This window comes from Vigna umbellata, chromosome 1 (genome assembly GCF_029865625.1).
Source record: "Vigna umbellata cultivar VRB3 chromosome 1, Vumbellata_1.0, whole genome shotgun sequence".
Taxonomy (NCBI): domain Eukaryota; kingdom Viridiplantae; phylum Streptophyta; class Magnoliopsida; order Fabales; family Fabaceae; genus Vigna; species Vigna umbellata.
Genome location: NC_142165.1, coordinates 11,078,186 through 11,101,103, shown reverse-complemented (window position 1 = coordinate 11,101,103; position 22,918 = coordinate 11,078,186). Strand labels below are relative to the sequence as shown.

Here is a 22,918-nt window from a genome sequence, read left to right as displayed (position 1 = left end):
AAGATACCATAAAACCTATGTTTCTTCATTCGACCATAGAAAAAGGGAAACCATACGTGGCTCATCTGGATGCCTTAAGATAAGGGAAATGTTAGGCCAATGAAATGACTCAAGCCAATGTTAAGTTATTAAGGTTTTAATGTTAAGTTTCTGTTACGTCTCATAAAGTTCCTAGATTTTAGGATTCATAAAGTTCCTAGATTTTAGGATTGAAATAGTCTTAGGTAGTTATTTTGTTATTTTACATTCCTACTTTAATGTACTGCATAATGACACGTTCATTTGACAGTTATTGTAAAGGCTTATATATGCCCACATCTGTTTATTGAATAAAACAATCTCTCATTGCATGAGTGTGTGTCTTATATATCTTGAGTTTTAACAATTGGTATCAGAGCTCCGTAAGGGGCCTGGTACAGAGTGTGAGTTTAGAGTGCTGTGAGAGAACCATAAAAACATCCAAGTGTGAGAGTATAGTACGTATAAGAAGATGTCTACAGAGAAGTTCATGCAACCGGCCATCCCAAGGTTTGATGGCCATTATGACTTTTGGTCTATGACGATGGAGAACTTCTTACGAAGCAAAGAATTGTGGCAGCTCATAGAAGAAGGCATACCAGTGCTTGAAGCCACATCCACTGAGGAACAGCGTAAGAGTATGGCTGAGGCCAATCTAAGGGATCTAACGGTAAAGAATTACCTATTCCAAGCTATTGATCGGGAGATTTTGGAAACCATATTAGACAAAAGTACGTCGCAAGCAATTTGGCAATCCATGCAGAAGAAATATCAAGGCTCAACGAGAGTGAAACGTGCACAGCTTCAAGCACTACGGCGTGAGTTCGAGCTTTTAAGTATGAAAGAAGGGGAGAAAGTGGATGCGTACCTAGGACGCACTCTCAGTATAGTTAACAAAATGAAATCAAATGGAGAGAAAGTAGATTCTAGCACGGTAGTTAGCAAGATACTCCGATCACTAACCACAAAATTCAATTACGTGGTGTGTTCCATTGAGGAATCTAATGACCTAAGTGCTCTTAGCATTGATGAACTTCATGGCAGTTTGCTTGTTCATGAACAGAGAATGCAAAGTCTTCAACCAGAGGAACAAGTATTGAAAATAACTCATGATGACCGATCTGGAACAAGTCGTGGTCGTGGTCGTGGTCGTGGTTACAGTCATGGTCGTGGGAGAGGTCGAGGACGACAACCATTAAATCGAGCACTCGTTGAATGCTTTCACTGTCACAAGCTTGGCCATTTTCAGTACGAGTGTCCTGAGTTTGAAAAGCGGGCTCACTACGCAACATTTGAAGAATCAAAGGAAGCAGAAGATGAGCTATTACTTGCAACATATGAGGACACACCACAATCCGTTCAGGAGGAAGACTGGTTTTTGGATTCCGGCTGCAGCAATCACATGACCGGAAACAAGCGATGGTTTACAGATGTGAGAGAAGAGGAATTTAGTCGGTCTGTCAAACTTGGAAACAACACAACAATGGCTGTCACTGCGAAAGGTAACATTCGGATTCAAATTAATGGCACCTCTCATGTCATCACGGACGTTTACTACGTTCCAGAGCTTAAGACCAATCTCTTAAGTCTAGGGCAACTCCAAGAGAAAGGTTTAGCTGTTCTATTTCAAAATGATATGTGCAAAATATACCATCCAGATCAAGGGTTGATTCTTCACACCAACATGAAAGGCAACCGAATGTTTTACTTGACAGCTGCAATGATTTCTCCACCTATCAGGTGCCTTCAAACTGAGGATTCTACAGACAGGGATACGCAACTATGGCACAGACGATTCGGGCATCTCCATTTTAATGCATTAAACACACTTGCGAGCAAACAAATGGTGATCGATTTACCACAAATGAAACTTCCTCAACCACTATGCACTTCCTGTCTTGTGGGCAAGCAACATAGAGACAATATCCCAAAACAAAGCTCATGGAGAGCTTCAACAAAACTACAGTTAATTCATGCTGATATATGTGGGCCAATCTCGCCTGCCTCACACAGCAACAAAAGGTACATATTAAATTTTATTGATGATTACTCACGTAAAGCTTGGGTCTATTTTTTACATGAAAAAACCGAGACTTTCACTGCATTCAAGAGTTTCAAAGCCTGTGTTGAGAAGGAAGCCAACACCTACATCACCTGTCTCAGAACAGATCGTGGTGGTGAATTCACTTCCAAAGAGTTTGAGAATTTTTGCACCCAGCAAGGCATCACTAGGCAATTGACAGCTGCCTACACCCCTCAACAAAATGGAATCGCAGAACGCAAGAATCGCACCATCATGAACGCTGTACGAGCTGTGTTACATGACAAACAGGTTCCAAAATCCTTTTGGCCTGAAGCGGTACGTTGGTGTATACATGTCCAAAATAGAAGTCCCACTTCTGCCATTGATCAACGAACCCCAGAGGAGATGTGGAGCGGAATCAAACCACGAGTTGATTATTTTCGAACATTTGGTTGCATTGCTCATGTACACATTCCAGATCAAAAGAGAAGCAAGCTTGATGACAAAAGCTACCCCTGTATTCTACTGGGTGTAAGTGACGAATCTAAAGCATACAAACTATTCAATCCAGTTACGAAGCGTGTAATCGTGAGTAAAGACGTGGTGTTTGAAGAAGATAAAAGCTGGAATTGGAACGAAAACACAGAAAAGGGCAAAATTACGATTCTAGATTGGGAAAATGAAGCAACCACAGTAGACCCAGTGAATGAAGATGCAGGAAATGAAACAGTCACAGTAGACCCAGTAAATGAAAGTGCAGAGTCGACATCACATGATATATCAACTAGTGATAACGAAGCACACAGACCAGCTTTCAATTCAGACCTTATTGACTCCTCGACAGAAGTCTTAGCTCCAAGATCACGAAGACAACCAGCGTGGCTATCGGATTACGAAACCACCTTTTCAGTAGAAGAGGAGAATTTACTGGCACTGATGATGACCGAATCTAGAGATCCGCAGTCATTCAAAGAAGCGTGTAGAAATCAACAATGGAGAGAGGCTATGGATGCAGAGATGAAGGCAATAGAAAGGAATCATACGTGGGAACTTGTGAATCAGCCAGAGGGAGTAACACCCATCGGTGTCAAGTGGATTTTTAAGACCAAGTTTAATGAAAGTGGCCACATAGAGAAATATAAGGCTAGACTAGTGGCCAAAGGCTATGCTCAACGATTTGGAATAGATTATACAGAAGTCTTCGCCCCAGTAGCAAGACTTGACACTGTGAGACTGATATTAGCTCTTGCGGCTCAACATGCATGGGAGGTAATGCAACTTGATGTCAAAAGCGCTTTCTTACATGGTGAGCTTCTGGAGGAAGTATATGTCCACCAGCCTGAAGGTTTCATCAAGAAAGGAAAAGAAGATCACATCTACCGTCTTAAGAAAGCACTATATGGGCTTAAACAAGCTCCAAGAGCATGGTATAGCAAGATCGAAGCTTACTTTGCAAAAGAACACTTTGAACGATGCTCCAGTGAACACACCTTGTTCACAAAAAGGACTCACGGTAACATTTTAATTGTTAGTCTCTATGTTGATGATTTGATTTTCACTGGCAATAGCAAACATATGTGTGAAGAATTTAAAAACTCAATGAAGGCAGAGTTTGATATGACTGACTTAGGCAGAATGAGACACTTCCTTGGAATCGAAGTTATACAAAAAAACACAGGAATCTTCATTTGTCAAAGACAATATGCTTATGATGTACTAGCTCGATTCAACATGACTGAAAGCAACTCGGTACGAAATCCAATTGTACCAGGCACAATACTTTCCAAGGATATTGAAGGTGTTGCAGTCGATGCTACTAAATTCAAACAAGTCGTTGGGAGCCTCATGTATATAACAGTGACCAGGCCAGATTTAATGTTTGGAGTAAGTTTAATTAGTCGATACATGTCAAATCCAAAAGAATCACACTGGGCTGCAGCAAAACGACTATTAAGATACCTCAAAGGAACCCTTGAATATGGTATATTCTATCAAAAGAAAACAAAGACTGGTCTCATGGCTTATAGTGACAGCAACTATGCAGGTGACTTAGATGATAGAAGGAGTACATCTGGAGCAGTTTTTCTGATTGGAAATGGAGCAGTTTCGTGGATGTCAAAAAAGCAGCCTGTGGTAAGCCTATCTACCACCGAGGCTGAATACATTGCCGCAGCATCTTGTGCCTGCCAGTGTATTTGGATCCAAAGAATTTTAGAGCACCTTGGTTCAGCAGAAAAGGAAGCAACTGAAATTTTATGTGACAACAGTTCTACCATTCAATTATCCAAAAATCCTGTCTTCCATGGAAGGAGCAAGCACATAGCAGTTAAATTTCATTTTCTAAGGGACTTGGTTAATGATCAAGTAGTTCGATTAACATACTGTTGTTCCAGTGAGCAAGTAGCTGACATAATGACTAAAGCATTGAAGCTTGATCAGTTTGAGAAAATTCGACACATGCTTGGAGTTATAGCAGTTACTGAAATAAGCTAAATGCAACAATTTAGCTTACGGGAGGGAATGTTAAGTTATTAAGGTTTTAATGTTAAGTTTCTGTTACGTCTCATAAAGTTCCTAGATTTTAGGATTCATAAAGTTCCTAGATTTTAGGATTGAAATAGTCTTAGGTAGTTATTTTGTTATTTTACATTCCTACTTTAATGTACTGCATAATGACACGTTCATTTGACAGTTATTGTAAAGGCTTATATATGTCCACCTCTGTTTATTGAATAAAACAATCTCTCATTGCATCAGTGTGTGTCTTATATATCTTGAGTTTTAACAGCCAACACGTTTTAATGAGGAATGACAAGTTACGACAACTTTACATCCATTCATTTGACACAACATAAAAATGTATTACAAAAAAAGTGAATTTTTATTTAAAAGAAAAAATAATACCAAATGTAAAAAATTTGTATATATTCAAATATCATTTTTCCGTTTTAAAATTTGAAAAAAATTATTTTTATAATTTTTAAATGCATTTAAATTTATGACATTCAAATCAATCTTACTAAAAATTGTTTATTCTTTGGATGGATTGTTTTAGATAGGCAATTTAAATTTAGAAAATTTTAAATTATATTTGGAGGAATAAAGTATTTTAATTGCCATTAAATCTATAAAATAGTTAAATATTAAATAAAATTAATAATTTAAAAGTGTTATTAACATTGATGATGTCTTTAATTATTATTAATTGATATTATCTTTTTGTCAAAGCTTGTCAAGATTGTTTTAATTTATATTTGTATAAGTTTTGTTCCGTTAATATTAACTATGATTTTAAACTGATATGATTAAGATTATTTTTTACAATGATATTTTGATATTTTCGTTAATTTTTTTAATCAATAAATTTTCCTAAGTTCACATTGATAAAAAAATGTAATCCTAAATAATGTTAGCCGAAACCTTTCTTAATTGATATCTCAATGTTTAGGCTCTAGTCAAAGTAATATCACACCCATTAAAATCACGTTGTTACTATAGGTTCACAGACTATCGATCAGTTTCGACCAGCTTCTCATCCGTTGACAACTATTGAGCAGAGTTGACGCACAATGAATGTGATAACGTCTACCGTTAAACAATTAAGGTTTGCATTAATGACCATTAAGAGGTAAATTAATTTGTCAGATTCCTTTAATGTCCTATTTACGGCTTATTAGGACTTCAATATTTAACTGTAACAAACAGTTCATAAAACCGCTCCTAACTTGAGCGTCGTCAGAGTGTCTTTTGCAGATATCTCCCCTCTTTTACAAAAAGAGTGACTGAGCGGTCGAGACTGAAGTTCACCGAGCGACCAATATTGAAGGTGACCGATCGGTCCAAACTAGAAACAGACAAGCGGAACGCATCAGTCGAAGGTTAGTGTCTCGGTCTCACAGTCCCTACCGAAACACAAGTTAAAAAACAAACCCAGATAAAATAAATAAAATTAAACACATAGGATGGTTTTCACCTCAGGAAAAGTGTGCCAAGTTGGTATTTATTTACGTTTTTTTTTAAAAAAAAATACCAATGGTGACAGCATGTGACCAATTAATTTGTGATTTTTATTATTTTAAGAAAATTTTTATAATTTTTATTTTTTTAATTATTGCCACATGTCAGCAGCTTCTTGGGATGATACGTGGCTTTGTCATGATTCTACAAATATCATGTTTTGATATCATTTTAGTTTTTACATAAGTCTATTCAATTTATTTTTAATTATTCTTTTCAAAATAAAGCAATATTACTAAATAAAACAATTTATAATGTATATTATTAACCTATATTTTGATAATATAAAAAAAACATGAATTAATAATATATAATAATATAATATATTAAAAATTAGTTTTAATAAAAAAATCAATATAATATTATATAATTAATAAATTTTATCTTAATTGAAGAGACAATATTACTCAATGGTAAGAAAATTAAAATTAAAATAAATAAAAACACATAAATTAAATTAAAATTAAGAGAATAACACTCAAATATTAATATTTCTTTATTTCGTCAGTATAATATCACACTAGGACCTAATAGTAATAACAAAAAATTTTGTAAAAAAGAGTTAATTAAATCACGTATTGACACATGTCGTAAGTCAAACTTTTTAACTTATCTCTTTAGATGAAATTTAAAATTATTTTACATTAAATAATCCAATTAATATAATGAACTTTCAAAATGCAGATTTCTTTACAAAAAATTAACAAAATTGGCATCAAATATTCCTAATATTTTATAAAAATAAATAACGATATTAAAATCCCACGTCAAACAGAAAGCTCTTGATATAAACTTTACTGATTTTTAAAGATAGCTGATTTCGCGTAGATGCTGGTAATACAGCAAATGTCAAACATGATGTTACGAATCAAGTTGAGTTGGGGAACCCATGTTTCATATATTAATGCACCAATCAATGGTCTAAATGTACAAAATATTTAAATTTAAATACTAAAATATCATAAAAATATTATTATTGATGATATTTTTAATTAATATTATGATATTATTCTTTTTTCCAAAGCTTGCTAATTTTTTTTTTAATTTATATATGTAAAAATTTTCTCAATTAATTTTAATCGTGATTGTTTTCAATGAATTTGAATCACGATTATTTAAACTGATATTTATTAAGATCATTTTTGTGATAATATTAAAAAAGGTTAAATATAAAAAACGATTAAGTTTAAAGAAACGAATAAAATTAATAAAAAAATATTTTAATTTAAAAAACTTTTATTTAAAAGATAAACTTAAAAACAGACGTGGATGCCGAAAATCTTCGTATAGACGACGAATAAACTAAACTCGAGTTAAGTAACAAATGAAGAGAAAATAGGTGAATTTAAACCTATAAAGAATGTTGACTTGTTACATTTTTTTCAGATGAAATTTAAAATTATCTAACATTAAATAACCCAATTAATATAATAAAATTCTACAATTTTAATTTCACAAAAAAAAAATTCCAAATTTGGCATGAAACATTCCTAATCTTATGTGAAAATGAATTATCTTATCGAACTTCTTGGTCAAACACAAAGCTATTAAGATATAAAGCTCAGATTTTCAAAGACGATTGATTTCGTGTAGATGTCGGTAACTACAGCAAATGTCAAACATGATGTTAGGAATCAAAACATAAGTTGAAGAGTATTATCAACCCTTATCCTAAGCCTCTTCCCTCCCAATCAATGCTATATATTAAGGCATACAATTAGTCATTTTCCCTCAGCACGCACTGCTTAAATTTCATTGATCACTTCCCAACTTTTTGCTGCACTTGTTAACTCATTATCTTGATTTTGCTTCTGATCGCCATGGCAGGTAATCTACCAACAGCAACTGAAGGACGCCCCTTGAAATGTAAAGGTATGCCAAGCCATGATTCATGGAAACAGAGTTTCTATATGCTCTCTTTTATTACTTTTTCAGAGAGTTTTATTACATGTTTCAAGTATAGTTTTTATGCTTCATTTGTATAAAACTGTGTTCTTTATTTGCAAACTGTAGCTGCGATTTGCCGCAAGCCTGGCTCTCCACTGACTATTGAGGAGATCATTGTAGCACCTCCATTGCCTCGTGAAGCAAGGATTCGTGTTATATGCACTTCTCTCTGTCATACCGATGTTACATTTTGGAATATGCAGGTTGCCATCATGTTCTTTTCCTTTGTGTGATTCTTTATGTAGAGATTCATCTTTACTTCGTGACAGAGATAAAATCAATCTTACAGTATATAAGTGAAGACAAAAATCTTGTTTTACTTACAAAAGAGACAGAACAGAATTTGTTTTTGCTGTAATTGAGTCATGAGTACCTGTTACTTTCTTTTTCATTATTCTTATGATGTTTCTTTCGGGTGTTTGGGATGTTCTTGAATTTCACAACAGAAAGATTCTTCTTAGTCAATGTCTTCCCTTAACCATTTTTTATTTATTCTATCATTCTTTCTTTTGATCAGTATTACTTTTTTTTTTTTTTTTGCCTAAGTGGAACTTCTTAATGGGTTTACATAACTTTTTTGTTTCTGTGTTTTGAAGGACCCTTCTCCGAGAATCTTGGGTCATGAGGCTGTTGGGTGAGTGTATGCCTTTTACTCTTTTTGATTCCATAATATTATTTACTTGATAAAGTTAAACATGCATAAGAAAAAAAGGAATTCAGTATTTATTTATCCATGTATTGTTAATTTGTATGGTCTTTCTGTATGAGCAAAAACTTTTTGTGCTTTTAATATATCACTGTTTGGTCAAACATTACTGCTGTCCTTATTCCTTAGTCCGTACAAAAATGGTTTATATTTTGTTTCGGTGTATATTTTCCTGTGTGTCTTTGTTGCTCTTGACTGTCTGGGTTGCTTGCTGGTTGTCTGGGACGCGTGCTTTTCTCCAATCATTGTTGTTCTTCATACTCGCCAAAGGAGGGGGAGGTACCTGCAAAGATACTCCGACGCTCAAGTCAGATGTGAGTTATGGAGCTGAAGCTCTCAAGAGAGACGCTCAAGTCAGATGTGAGTTATGGAGCTGAAGCTCTCAAGAGAGTAATTGGATATTACTCTGAAATAATATTTAGGGTCTCTAGAGCATAAAGAGAACATACCTGGACTTTGGTCCTGTCACTGTATTTATAAGCAAAATAAGAATAACCACCTTACCTAAAAATGTGGTTAGTGGCTTTGACAAATATCTAAGATATTTATGTTATTACATAAATATCCTTACTACATAACATGCCCCCCAAGTCCGAGTTAACCGTTCCGTTTTATGGACGTGGTAACTATAGGACTTATGAGTTTGAGGGAGGCTGTCTTTGCTGTAATTTAGAGAGCGTGTTCCTGGTTATTGCTCATGTGTGGATTGAACGTGACCGAGTGGTTGAATTTGATGGACCAAAAGGAGGCAAAGTCAAACGGCAAAAAGCTGGAGCAAGTGAGGCCGAACGTGAGGATACGTATGACCGAGCGGTAGAGGCCGAGTGGCATGCGAGGCCGATCATGAGGACGCTCGTTGACAATTGAATGTTGAGCGTTGAGGCCGAACCACTGACTGAGTGGACGCTCGTTGACAATTGAATGTCGAGCGTTGGAGCTGAACGAGTGACTGAGTGGACGCTCGTTGACAATTGAATGTCGAGCGTTGAGGCCGAATGACTGACTGAGTGGACGCTCGTTGACAATTGAATGTCGAGCGTTGAGGCCGAACGACTGACTGAGTGGACGCTCGTTGACAATTGAATGTCGAGCGTTGAGCTGAACGACTGACTGAGTGGACGCTCGTTGACAATTGAATGTCGAGCGTTGAGGCCGAACGACTGACTGAGTGGACGCTCGTTGACAATTGAATGTCGAGCGTTGAGGCCGAACGATGTTCTTGGGTGAACATAAGCTAGGCTATGGGGATGGTCCCCTAGGTTTGATGGTCTGGGTGTTCTAGGGCGAACATCTACCAGCGGGAGTGTGTCCCTTTGTTCGATGCACCTGGGTGTTCTAGGGCGAACATCTACCAGCGGGAGTGTATCCCTTTATGCAACCGGGTGTTCTTGGGCGAACATCTACCGGCGGGAGTGTGTCCCTTTGTTCGATGCACCTGGGTGTTCTAGGGCGAACATCTACTAGCGGGAGTGTATCCCTTTATGCAACCGGGTGTTCTTGGGCGAACATCTACCGGCGGGTTGCCGAGCGTCGGGGGACAGAGTGGATGAGCAGTGTTTGAGCGCTCGTTGAGATGGATTGAGGAGCGCTCGTTGAAGTGGATGGACGAGCGCTCGTTGAAATGGATGGACGAGCGCTCGTTGCAATGGATTGACGAGCGCTCGTTGAAGTGGATTGACGAGGTTGAACGTCCGGCTGTTTGGACGCTCGTACACATGAGTTGTTGAGCGGTCGAGTCGAGCGCAAGGGACTGAATGTCGATGCTGAGCGGAGAGACGAACGCTCCAGGCCGAACGTCAATGTCGTACGCAAGGCTGAGCTAGGGACGTTCCACGACGAACGTCATTGGCGTACGCGAGGCTGAGGTAGGGACGTTCGAGGACGAACGTCCTTGACTGGTTGAACGCTCGTCCACGGGCATTGTCGAGCGTTCATGTCCGAAGGGCGAGGATGAACGGTCTTGTGTTTGAACGCTCGTCCACGTGGAGTGTCGAGCGCGAGCGCTCGAAATCCGAAGGCGAGGACGAACGTTATTTATTCGAGTGGCCGAATGCTGAGGACTGAGTGGATGAACGTCGAGGATGGTTTGAACGTTCGTCCCGTTGCTCATCGAGCGGTTTTCTGAACGCTCGTTTATATCGACTTGACGAGCGCTCGTCGCCGAAGGCGAGGCCGAGCGGTCTATTGTTTGAACGAATCCAATGGTCGAGGCCGAAAGGCCGATTGCTTGAACGCTCGTCCACAGTGACTGTTGGACGTTTGAGGACGAACGTCTTTGTCGCCGGATGGCTGATCATCAGCTGGGTCGAACGATCGTGACGCTCGAATGTCATAGCGCTCGTCACGAGGCCGAACGACCGACAGACGCTCGTACAGAGTGATTTTTCGAGCGCTCAAGTGGGATGTGAGGCCGACTGTTTGGACGCTCGTACATAGTGATTGTCGAGCGTCCTTGAAGCCGAAAGTCGAGGTCGGACGCTGGATTATTTGAGGAATAGAAGTTGGGTTGGATGACGTGGAGGCCAAACTGAATGACGCGTGGGTGGAGCGAGTCTTACGGAAGACGTGGAGAATGGGTCTGACAATGCGGCAGACCTGGAGGCGCCGAAAGGGCTCGTCATTGATTTGGGAATTTAGGGTTTTCGGTGCTCAATCTCGATTCTGTTCCTTGGGGTTTCGATTCCTGTGTGAAGAGTACGCCATTTTGAAGGCGTGAAGATGGCGTTGACAGCGACGCAGTGATTTGAAAAAGCGGCGGCGCCATTGAGCTTTGGGTTGCGATTTGGGGAATTTAGGGTTCCCGTTGTGCTGCGATTTCTGGTGTAATTGGGAATTTGGGAAATTAGGAATTGTGGTTTGGTGCAATCCTGGTCAGAGTTTTTCTCGTTGGGGATTTGGGGTTCTTTCGTTCTCATTCTCGAATCTGTTTTTAGGGATTTCTGGTGCGCCTCTGTATCCTTAGTTCTAAGGAGACATGAACTGAAGTCTGGTGGATGAAGCACGACCCAGTGATCAGAACGTTAGTGACGGTAGTGGTGGTCTTCTTTGCGGACCAGGCTCATCACCAACTGTAAAGGATCGTTCCCGTTTTGGCGAATTAGGGTTGGTTTTGATTGCGCGTGCGAGTGCAGAGAGGCTGCTGGTGGTGGTGCGGTGGCATTGCTCTTCATTTATTGGACGCACTCATGGAAGATCTTTCATCCAGTAAGGACGATACCAGAAATGGAAGAGTGTTATTGAGTAGATAAGCAAGGAACGATGTCGTCAACCATAACGGCAAGAGAGATTCGATGTGCATTCACGATTTTATGGAAATGGATTCACCGTTGCACTTCGATGGGACAAAACGATACCAGTGTTTTTCGCTCCCAACAGAGATCTTTTACATTCCCAGATTTGATGATACTTCTGAATTAAGGTGTTCACCGGCGCGACTTCGCAGAGATGTTCGCGGTGGCGTTAATGGCTCGCGGAGGAAACTCTTGGTGACAATGCAGTGATTTGAGGGAGTAGCTCCTTCCGAAAAAGTGATTCATCGAGGCCGAGTGCTCCTCTTGCGGTTTTTGTGAGATGACACTCGGCCCCACGGTGGGCGCCAAAATGTTTCGGTGTACATTTTCCTGCGTGTCTTTACTGTTCTTGGCTGTCTGGGTTGCTTGCTGGTTGTCTGGGACGCGTGCTTTTCTCCAATCATTGTTGTTCTTCATACTCGCCAAAGGAGGGGGAGGTACCTGCAAAGATACTCCGACGCTCAAGTCAGATGTGAGTTATGGAGCTGATGTGAGTTATGGAGCTGAAGCTCTCAAGAGAGTAATTGGATATTACTCTGAAATAATATTTAGAGTCTCTAGAGCATAAAGAGAACGTACCTGGACTTTGGTCCTGTCACTGTATTTATAAGCAAAATAAGAATAACCACCTTACCTAAAAATGTGGTTAGTGGCTTTGACAAATATCTAAGATATTTATGTTATTACATAAATATCCTTACTACATAACATATTTTATATTCCTTATTTCGGTTCTTTTGTGGTGTTACACGTGGAAAAATTATTTAGGAAGTAGCTAATTTTCTAAACAAAATCCCTTGAGGAAGGATCAGGCAGCTATAAGGCAGATTTTAGTTTTCAGATTTTTAGTATGGATTCAATAAAAAAGCAAAGCATGTCTGCAATATTTCTCCACATGATTTAACAGCAGTAATATAAACATTGCTTTAAGAAAAAGTTCTCTGACTAATCATATTTATTTTTGCAACCATGAACCATTTTATCTGTTCTGCAAGTTTCATTTAATGCTATTGAAGTGAATGCTGATGTTCCAGCCACTATTGACATGATCCAGGGTTGTGGAAAGTGTTGGAGAGGGTGTAACTGAACTTGCAAAAGGAGATTTGGTTGTCCCAATTTTCTTAGCTGATTGTGGGGAGTGTTTAGATTGCAAATCAAGCAGGAGCAATCTTTGTTCAAATTTTCCTTTTCAGTTCTCTCCTTGGATGCCTAGAGATGGCACATCAAGATTCAAGGATTCAAAAGGAGAGATCATACAGCATTTCATGTTTGTTTCTAGTTTTAGTGAGTACACTGTGATTGACACTGCCCATCTAACCAAGGTTGATCTACCAATACCACCCAAGCTGGCATGCCTACTTGGCTGTGGAATATCAACTGGTAATTTCCTAAACAGTTACATAATATAAATTATAGTCAGAATATCTGGTCACAAATAAAGGTTTTAACAACATTCATCTAATTCAATATTTTGATTAAACTTCCACTTTTAGGAGTAGGTGCTGCTTGGAAATCTGCAGGTGTGGAGCCAGGCTCTACAGTAGCCATTTTTGGGCTGGGAAGTATTGGATTAGCTGTAAGGATTCCACTTAAATTTGTTTTGTTTGTTTAGTGGTTTATTTATAGTACTGAAAAGCTCATTGCAAGTGAATGGTTTCGTAGGTTGCTGAGGGAGCTAGAATTTGTGGAGCAACTAAGATTATAGGTGTGGATATCAACCCAGAGAAATATGAAGTTGGTAATGCTTTATGATGTGCTTAATAAGAATGTTTAGATAAGTTTTTCTGTGTTATTGTTGTGATCAAATTATGTAACTGATTTTGAGTTTGTTTCTCTGATCTACTCAGGAAAAAAGTTTGGAGTCACTGACTTTGTCCATTCTGGAGAAAGCAAAGACAAAACTGTGAGCCAGGTCCACCCTCTTCTTGGGTCCAATCTTTGTTTAATTCAACAGCCTTAAGTCTTGAAATTTCCTTCTCTCATGAGTGGTTGTTTAGCAGATTATCATGGAGATGACTGATGGGGGAGCAGACTATTGTTTCGAATGTGTTGGCAAGGCATCACTGATGGAAGATGCATACGCTTCTAGTAGAAGGGTCTCTCCCCTTTTATCTCTCTATCCCTCACCCTCTATCTAATTCTCAATCATGCATTGCACTATGGTTTATAGGCAGACAGAAATATGCGATAAAAGCAGTAACTGCATTATAATTTTCAAGAATCATTCTAGCAAAAAGCTTGAAACTCAGCTAAAAGTAGCACTAGTAATAGTGTTTTTTTGTACCAAATAACTTGAAAATCCACTAGAAGTAGCACTTGCACTTGTAATAGTTTTGAAGAATAAATCATGAAAACTTGTTGAATGTTGTTAACTGCTACTTTGCCAACAGGCTTGGGGAAAAACGGTAGTTGTAGGATTGGACAAGCCAGGATCCAAGTTGAGCCTTGACTGTGGTGAAGTACTGCTCAGTGAGAAGACACTCAGGGGATGCTTATTTGGAGGACTCAAACCTAAGACTGATGTACCTACTCTCATGAAACGCTACTTGGATAAGGTACTATGTGCAACATCTTCTACTTTTTTTTAAGTCTATGTGCTCTTAATCTACTCTATTAATATAGTAAGAATTATGTAAATTTAATAGTGCCATGATGAAAAGTTTATCTGTATTGCCAACAGGAACTGAATCTGGATGAGTTTGTCACACATGAGGTGCAGTTTCAGGATATCAACAAAGCTTTTGATTTGTTGATTGAAGGAAAGAATCTCCGATGTGTGATCTGGATGGACAAGTGAAGTTAGACACTGCTCTTATTGTCTTGGGATGAAAACAAGTTCAGTGTAAAACCAGTTGATTGATTCATCAATGCTTCCAACTACTCTTGGTGACAAATAATCATGCAATAAATATTATCTAAATTCCATTCCAAAAAACAAAATAAACCTTCTGATCAAATGTGTGTGTTCGTTAGAAGGTCAAATCAAATATTACCTCAGTAAAATTTGTATTACTTAATTCAAATTTGTATCTTTCTTTGAATCTTGATATGTGCCTATTTTTTCTTTTGCTTAGATTGTGTAAGAGTTTGTAATCTTTATCTAATCACACGCGTTTTTTTTTTTCAATTTTGGTTTACTAGAATCATAATCCAACATGCAACAAAAAATCATAGAATGATAGAAAACAGATATAAGGAATCATAGAATGAATCTGTTCATGCGAGTTTCCACAACTTTAGACCTAACCATGGTGCCAATGGTGTTGATGAGAAGCTTAGCATCTTCCCAGGGTGTGCCAGGCGCCAACTTCTTATACAAGTAGCTCTCAAACGTCATACGTTGTACGTACTCGTCCCCACACAGCTCCACCAGAGCCTCCCTGCACGCGTTACTACCGTAGAAAACCCTCTGCAACAGATCCAAAAACCTAAACGTCATAGCATACTCCGCGTCCCACGGCTTCAGGTACTCCCTCCTAAGATCATTCTCGTCGATCATCCTCTCCCCACCCTCCGAAGCCTTTACGACAGCGTTTCCGCACATGCGACCCGATTTCGCCGCAAAATAGATACCCTCGCCCGAACACTTCGTCACGTACCCTGCAGCGTCACCTACGAGTGCTACGCGTCCCTTCACCCTAACCGGACGCGGGTGCTCCGGGATAGGGTGCGCTTCCACTTTGATCACTTTCCCACCGTTGATCTTCGGCATCACTCTTTCTCTGATCCCGCGCTGGTACACCTTAATATCTTTCTTTGCACGTACCGTACCAGTCCCCACTGCCACGTGGTCGCACTTGGGAAAAACCCACCCGTAGAAATCTGGCGACACGTCGCCACCCACGTACATCTCCGCGAGATTTGCGTAGTGCGCCATTTTCTCGTCCGGTAATTTGATACGTTCCTGGAACGCGATGGCGCAGGCGTAGTCACCGGCGCCGATCGACCTCGCCACCCGACTGTTGGCGCCGTCGGCGCCGATCACGACGTCGACCGCGAGCGAGCGCCGGGAGGAGCCGTTGGCTGTGTAGTGGATTGTGTAGGGCACGGAAGGCGCCGTTGGGAGGTCGAGGCCTGTAACGAGGCCGGCGACCGCGGTAGCGCCAGCGGAGTGCGCGCGGGAGCGGAGGAACGAGTCGAGGACCTCGCGGCGGAGCATGGCGATGAACTCGTGTGGTTTTAGGGTTTTGCCGAAGTCAACGGCGATGTTGGAGGGGGAGAAGATGCGCATTTGCGTCACTTGACGGTCTATGAGGTGGTGAGGGATGTTGAACTCTTCCAGCATGCAGAGAGGAATGGCGCCACCGCATGGCTTCGCGACAGACGGGGGGTTGCGTTCGAAGAGGAACGTTTCAACACCGCCGGAAGCTAGCGCCTCCGCGGCCGAGGATCCGGCGGGACCGCCACCTATCACTGCCGCTCGGAGCTTTCGGCCGGAGATGGATTTGGAAGCTGATACGGTGAAGGATTTGAAGTAAGGTTTGGGTTTTGAGGTTGGAATGGAGAATGAAGGTAAACAAAAACTAGTTTGAATTTTGGCAGCCATGGAGAATGACGAAATGAGTTTGGATTTTGAATTTGGAATCAGTACCTGTGAATTAGGAATTAGGGTTTATCACTTTAGTCCTCCTCCAAGAATATAATATTTTAATGCATAATGCATACTTTAAATCGATTTCAGAGGCAGATACAAATGATGTCAGCACCAGATTCCATCATGGTATGACATTGTAATAAAAAATTGTTTTCCAGATATACTGTACTATTTCTTTATCTTTCTACTGCATGTGGGGTTAGCATCAGCTTTGCAAGTGTTTGATTTTTTATTACTATGCATCTGTTCAAACAGAATGTATATATTACCTCTACTTCTAAATGTTCTGAAACTTCAGTAAGTTTTATAACATGGATCAATAGGAAATGCTAGACTTTGATGCTAGCTAGTTCATGGATACTGATAGGGCGACAAAGATCAGGAATTGGTTGGCCAGACCAGGCTGCATCAGCTAGGATTTTGTTAACTGCTTGTGTAGGGTTAAACAAATCCCACCAAACATGAGTTGAAGCTTGATCACAGGCCATGTCCATGGAGATGCACCCTATCATGGCACCATTCATACCAAGTCCGCAACATGCACTCTTCACGTCTTCAAAACCTGTATAAAGAACACTTGGTATAATTGTTTTAAGATGCTAAAGTTATCAAGGGGTGGAAAAACATACCATAAAGCCTTGGCTCGTTGATAATCTCCATCATTCCATTGTATACATCACAGAACACCATCTGAGCATCAGGAAATTCTGTATTGAGCTTGTCTATTTGTTCGTCCAGCAACCTATTGTATTCGAAGATCATGTCATTGACATGTTCCACACAACCGTTTTCATTAGAATCTGCTACTGATGACGTATTATTCAACTCCCAGACCATACGAGGTGTGCATCCCAAAGGCAGGACTCCCAAACATGTGATTTTCCTTGCATTAGCATTATAAAGATACCTCGCAGCATTTGCCATCTGGTTGACCAAAATGGTAGCAAAATATTCGGCTCCGCGCTGCAACGTGTGGTTGGAACTGGAAGAGTTATGGAGGAATAGCTCAATGTAATCTTCCTTGCCAAAGGAGAGGAAAAAGATGGAGGATTTTGTAAGTTGAAGAGCAGTGTCCTCAGTCAGCTGCAGTTGCAACAACTGCATAGTTTCAGAAACCTGGCGTAGTTGTTGGTTGAGAGACTGGTGACTGTAGCTTCCTTGATTCATGATTTTAGCTTGTGTTGATCCGAAATTGAGACCACCGAGAACCTCCTCCAGAGATCCATTTTGACCATAAAATGGCCGGATTGATGTGAATCCAATATTCTCAGCTGCAACAGAGTGACTCCGGTACATAAATTATTAGTATTGATTGGATTATGGAGGTGAAACTGTGACCATTAAAACCTCCTAAATAAGTTCTGTCTAAGGAAATATGGTTTCATTTCCCTCCATATGACTTGTTTGTTAGAATCATTAAGATAAGAGTTCTTTTATCTTGTAAAAGACAGGTATTAGAATCTTACTATTTCATACATTTTGACTATTCATTGATTCTTATTCGGATGAGTTTTAAATGAGTTTATGTGTGTGCATTTGTGCATTTTTATCGTATATACAATTCAATTATCCATGTTTTTCTTCTTCTTTTTCATCAATTCTCAAGAAAAAATAAAAAGTCATGCGAAATTTAAAAAGAAGAGATTGTTTTGAATGACTTTCATATTTTTAATTGTACTTCAACCTTATTATTTGATAGAATTATTATTTATAATTTGAATCTTGATTTGATCTATTTAATACAATTACTACATATAATTTGAATCTTGATTTGATCCCAGATAATCCTGTTTAAAAAAGAAAAGTTGTTTCAAATTATAACTTGTTGTGTGTTGAGTATGTGGAATCTCATTTGGTTCTTAAATTACAAATCCATAGTGTAGTGATAGTGTAGTGATAAGGAAAAAGAAAGATAGAAAAATACCAAGAAGTTGAGGAAGAAGGGTGGCATCAGAGCCGTTACATGGATACAAAGAGAGACGACCATGAAGCAAGGGATAGAACAGAGTGTTGTCTCCACAGTCAACAGAGGAATCTCCTAGCACATACAATGCCGATACATCTGAGTAGTTGTTCTCATTAGCAGGGGCATTTGCTATGTCTGGGTGCTGCCCATGAACTGTGCTGAGAATGCCAATTAGAGCAGCAACAACAATAAACATTCTCATACTACTTCTCTCTCTCCACTCAAATTGATTTCACATTTGTTGTAAATAAAAACTGTTTTGCTGCAATACCATGTTAGTGTTGCAACTAAACCATTCAGGTTAAGGGAACTTATTTGATCGAATTTTCTAGTGTAGCAAGGATTACACAAGAAAGTTGCAAACTAAAAACTTACGTTTTTCTAAAAAGCTTTCCTATTTTATTATAGACGAGGGAAAATAACTTCCTTCATAACACAATGTTGTGAAATGGAAGATTGGACACTTTTCTCCCTTAATGAAATATCACATTTTTCCCATTTCTCAACAACCTTCGTCATCCAATTTGTTTTCATCCTCTCTCTCTAATTTTTTTTTTATTTGCAAAAGGTTAAAACAAAAACATAATCAGTAATAGTACTTTGAAAATTAATGAAAAAAAAACTTCTAGAAACCCAATGCAATTTTGTCCAAATTCAAATTAAGCTTCCAGAGGCATGGTTAATATGCTTTATCTTGGAAAATGTCTTTTGAAATTGTCTTTTTAACAACGTTTTTGAACAATTTTTTGACAATCGCATAAGTGATTAGTCCGTTTCAAATATGCAAACCAATAAAATAGTGACACATAATCTATTGTAAAAAAATTGTTAAAAAAAGTTAACATATCATGATCCATAACATTCTTTTGTCCTTCCTTACTATATAATTATTTTTTACGGTTGCAAATATTGTCTACATGATTGGCACGATATGGCATATCACAAGATTGGAAATATTAGGCCTAAAAAAATGGATTCGGAGAGTAATGATTATATCCATGAACCAGTATTATCCAAGAATATAAATGACTATACCTGTGCAACTGCTTTCATCTATCAGTTTCTTAAAACTCTCAAGAAAGAATAAATCGATGGTCGATACGAGCTATCAAACACACAGAATTCTAATATATGGAAGTAATCACTAGCTACAGACACTACTAATATAATAGTAGTAGAGATAAACATAAAATTGGTCAATTTACCTGCTTGGAACTAAAATATCGTATACATGAATTTTGTAAAAAAAAGGACAGTTGGTGCAAGTAAAGAAAATCAGATGACCATAGTCAGTCTCTATGTTTTAAGCTTTCCGCTGATCCCACGTTTATTGGGCCAGATACAAGTGACAGAATTCTTCTTGGCAGCAACTGAACACTGATCAGTCCGACCACTTTTACTGTTAAGCTCTGTTTGGAGCTTCCGACGCCTCATTCTGTTCTCTAATCGTATTCCTCTTAATGTGCGGACTCTGCGCTCAATTTCCAGAGCTTCAGTGAAATTCCATATCCTGATAGCACCTTCTTCGCCTCCACACACAATTCGATCAGCTCCTATACCCACAGAGAAAAGATTGATCTTAAATCCATGCAACATCCTCTGTGGAGGTTCAGCTACGTCTCCATCCAAATGCTTTACCTTTGAAACCCTCTTCCCCGGAGCTCGTTTGTGAGTCCTCAACAGGTTCCTCACATCAATAAGAGCTAGCTTGCCGTCACTTGATGCTGAAACAAGCCATGGAAATTCAAAGGCAAGGGAATACACAGCAGCAGAGTGAGGAACCCAAGTAGAAACATGACAAGCTTTACACTCGTAACCATCACTTACAATCTCATACATGTGAATTGCACCATCTTCACCTCCAGTAAAAAGAAAGTCCCCAGTATGGCTCCGCGCCAAAGCATAAGTGTTACCAACATGAGCATTATGAACGATGGTCATCAAATCCCCACTACTAGTATCCCAAACATACACATCTGAACCTGATGTGCTGGCCACACTAGTATCATGAGGGACAAGTGCCCAGACCCAGTCACTATGCCTCAGCACTGCAATACACTTCATTGAAAGACGATCCCACACTCGAACAGTAGTGTCCCATGAACCACTGTAAATCCTTGTCAAATCTAAAGCAAGGGAAGTTATAGGACCTTCGTGTCCCCAAAGTCGAACCTCAGTATTTTGATTCTGTGAGGCTCTAAGCTCAAACAGGTGTGGCAGTCCTTCTACAGCCCTCCAACAATGAATAAATCCATCAGTGCCGCCAGCAACCAATAGTTTTCTATCCGCTGCAACGGCTCGAATGGTGCAGCCAAGGGGTCTTGATGAAGCAATCGACAACCCATTCTCCATGTCCCACATCCTCACAACAGAATCATACCCAGAGGTAAATATGAGCTTCGAAGAAGCCAATAGGAAAATAGTTCTAACTGCCTCAGTGTGACCATACAACACTTCCATACTATATCGTCCCATAAAAGTCTTACTCCTAAACTCCCTTTCCATGAAAATTTCCTTCCATGACTTATCATCATCCACAACCAAGGAGGTTGTTGGAAGCCCCCATCTTTCACAATAGAATTGCTTCCAAGCATGGTGCTCGAATGCAACTCTTTGAAAAATCGTCGAGACACACGAAACAATGCCCAGATCTTTGGGGTCAAGGCAATTCAGAATCTCAGATATTAACGCCGGAGGAAGGTCAGTGATGGACAAACCACGATCTAAAACCACATCACCGGGAATTGATGATTGGCTCAAAGCACTGACCGGAGCTTTGATTCCCTTCTTAGAATTAATCTTGGATGCTCCCTTAAGCTTCACACCCTTCCCAGGTTTGCTATCTGGAAAAAGATCTTTGGTTGCTACTCCTTCGGTTAAGGATTTGGAACTAATCTGATTAGGTTCAATTGTGTCTATGCCTGGATTTGCTACAAATTGTGCAAAATTTTGAGAAACCTCAGTCCTATTTGGGCACTCAAATTCCATAAAAAATGCGGATCCTACTCTATGAATGAAAAGGGTTGAAAGCTCAAACCCCAGTGACGTAACAAATGCAAAATTCCCAAATCGAAAACAAGGAAAACACTAAATCGAGAACCCTAAAGTTACCCTAAGCTGAGAAACAATCGGTGACCAAATTATGGGTACAGGAATCCTAATTTTGAAAAAATAATTGGGAAAAAATAAGAATGATTGAAAGGAGCAAAAAGGGTATAAAGGATAAAAGAATAGGAAAGGAATACCTTGAGAATAGTGGTGAAGCAAAGTGCAAGAAGAGATTGAGATAAGAAAATGAAATTGGGATTAGGGTTTGTGTGGTTAAGTCTGAGACTACAAAGAATCGAAATGAGATGCACAGGATCGGAAAAAAGAATATCCAACACAATATTGTTATAAAAATACAATTTTTATTTACTTATTCTTCACTGAGACTTTTTCAATTTTTTATAACATGACTAAAACACTTTTCCTTTTGCCTGAGGGGGTAACGTGGAATCTAGGTGGCTGCACATGTGGGAAAGAGTAGAACACTTCAAACATAAATAAATAGTAAATGGTAATGTCTCCTAAATACATGTAATGTAATGTAATATATATATATATATATATATATATATATATATATATTTTAACATAGTTAATAAATTTGACAATAATTTATTATTTATTTATTATTATATTGATGTATTCTAAACTTAATAAAAAAATAATCGGTTTAGTGTTGGAAGGTCATTCCAATTCGATTATTACTTTTCTTCAGTACAGGTGATAGGATCACAAATCACTTAATCAATCCGTTCGGTAAGGAACTCCGTAGCTCTCACATGAGCCTTTCTGACCTAGGGAACGCTTTCGTAATTCATAGTATTTGTCACTCGATGAGGAATGCTTTCGTAGCTCTCACTTGAGTCTCTTTGACCTTGGAAACGTTTTAAGTGAACTCCTTGAGTTTGTCGCTCGGTGAAAAAACTCTCACCCGAGTCTCTTCGATCTCGTTTGCTTGGTTGTCTGACCTTAGAACCTAAGTTATTTTGATATTAGCTGTCTAACATCATAAGTGAGTTGGTTTGATTGACTAAACTTTTTTGACAGTTCAAATTCGAATTGTTATTTTTCTTTAGTGCAGATAACAGAATCTTGCATATAATCCACTTGGCCAACTTTAAGCAACCGCTCAGTGAGGAAAACTCCTAGAGTCCGTCCCTTGGTGAAGAACATTTTTCGTGAATTCTCACCTGAGTTTCATCAACCTAGGGAACGTTCTAAGTGAACTCCTAGAGTTCGCCTCTCGGTGCAGGGAGGAATGAAGACTTAAGATGCATTAAACATAGACTCCCTAATACCACGTGAACGA

At 39.1% G+C, this 22,918-nt stretch overlaps 4 protein-coding genes across 4 annotated transcripts; 1 reads left to right on the top strand and 3 right to left on the bottom strand.

Annotated features, from left to right (window-relative positions):
- Positions 1–7,741: 7,741 nt before the first annotated feature.
- On the top strand, positions 7,742–15,042 carry LOC124845024 (alcohol dehydrogenase-like 7). Its single transcript, XM_088094476.1, has 10 exons — positions 7,742–7,930; positions 8,072–8,208; positions 8,602–8,639; positions 13,056–13,381; positions 13,495–13,577; positions 13,664–13,739; positions 13,849–13,913; positions 14,002–14,097; positions 14,392–14,556; positions 14,682–15,042. Exons 1-10 carry the CDS (start codon positions 7,879–7,881, stop codon positions 14,796–14,798), a joined length of 1,155 nt encoding a protein of 384 aa, XP_087950602.1. The 5' UTR covers positions 7,742–7,878; the 3' UTR covers positions 14,799–15,042.
- An 86-nt stretch (positions 15,043–15,128) lies between these two features.
- On the bottom strand, positions 15,129–16,853 carry LOC148204619 (geranylgeranyl diphosphate reductase, chloroplastic-like). Its single transcript, XM_088094472.1, has one exon. The coding sequence runs from the start codon at positions 16,545–16,547 to the stop codon at positions 15,201–15,203; it is 1,347 nt and encodes a 448-aa protein (XP_087950598.1). The 5' UTR covers positions 16,548–16,853; the 3' UTR covers positions 15,129–15,200.
- Positions 16,854–16,924: 71 nt separating this feature from the next.
- On the bottom strand, positions 16,925–18,937 carry LOC148204618 (GDSL esterase/lipase At1g71250-like). Its single transcript, XM_088094485.1, has 3 exons — positions 18,520–18,937; positions 17,225–17,866; positions 16,925–17,157 (listed from the first exon to the last, which is right to left on the bottom strand). Exons 1-3 carry the CDS (start codon positions 18,761–18,763, stop codon positions 16,925–16,927), a joined length of 1,119 nt encoding a protein of 372 aa, XP_087950611.1. The 5' UTR covers positions 18,764–18,937.
- Positions 18,938–19,667: 730 nt separating this feature from the next.
- Positions 19,668–21,943, bottom strand: FBX2 (F-box protein 2). The gene has a single exon (XM_088094460.1). The coding sequence runs from the start codon at positions 21,547–21,549 to the stop codon at positions 19,858–19,860; it is 1,692 nt and encodes a 563-aa protein (XP_087950586.1). The 5' UTR covers positions 21,550–21,943; the 3' UTR covers positions 19,668–19,857.
- Between the last annotated feature and the right edge of the window lie 975 nt (positions 21,944–22,918).

Coding starts and splice junctions, on each gene's coding strand:
- LOC124845024 (XM_088094476.1), top strand. CDS start 7,879: ATGGCAGGTAATCTACCAACAGCAACTGAAGGACGCCCCTTGAAATGT. Junction 7,931..8,071: donor ACGCCCCTTGAAATGTAAAG/GTATGCCAAGCC, acceptor TGCAAACTGTAG/CTGCGATTTGCCGCAAGCCT. Junction 13,578..13,663: donor TGGGAAGTATTGGATTAGCT/GTAAGGATTCCA, acceptor ATGGTTTCGTAG/GTTGCTGAGGGAGCTAGAAT.
- LOC148204619 (XM_088094472.1), bottom strand. CDS start 16,547: ATGGCTGCCAAAATTCAAACTAGTTTTTGTTTACCTTCATTCTCCATT.
- FBX2 (XM_088094460.1), bottom strand. CDS start 21,549: ATGGAATTTGAGTGCCCAAATAGGACTGAGGTTTCTCAAAATTTTGCA.
- LOC148204618 (XM_088094485.1), bottom strand. CDS start 18,763: ATGAGAATGTTTATTGTTGTTGCTGCTCTAATTGGCATTCTCAGCACA. Junction 17,867..18,519: donor CCTTCTTCCTCAACTTCTTG/GTATTTTTCTAT, acceptor ACTCTGTTGCAG/CTGAGAATATTGGATTCACA. Junction 17,158..17,224: donor CAACGAGCCAAGGCTTTATG/GTATGTTTTTCC, acceptor TTCTTTATACAG/GTTTTGAAGACGTGAAGAGT.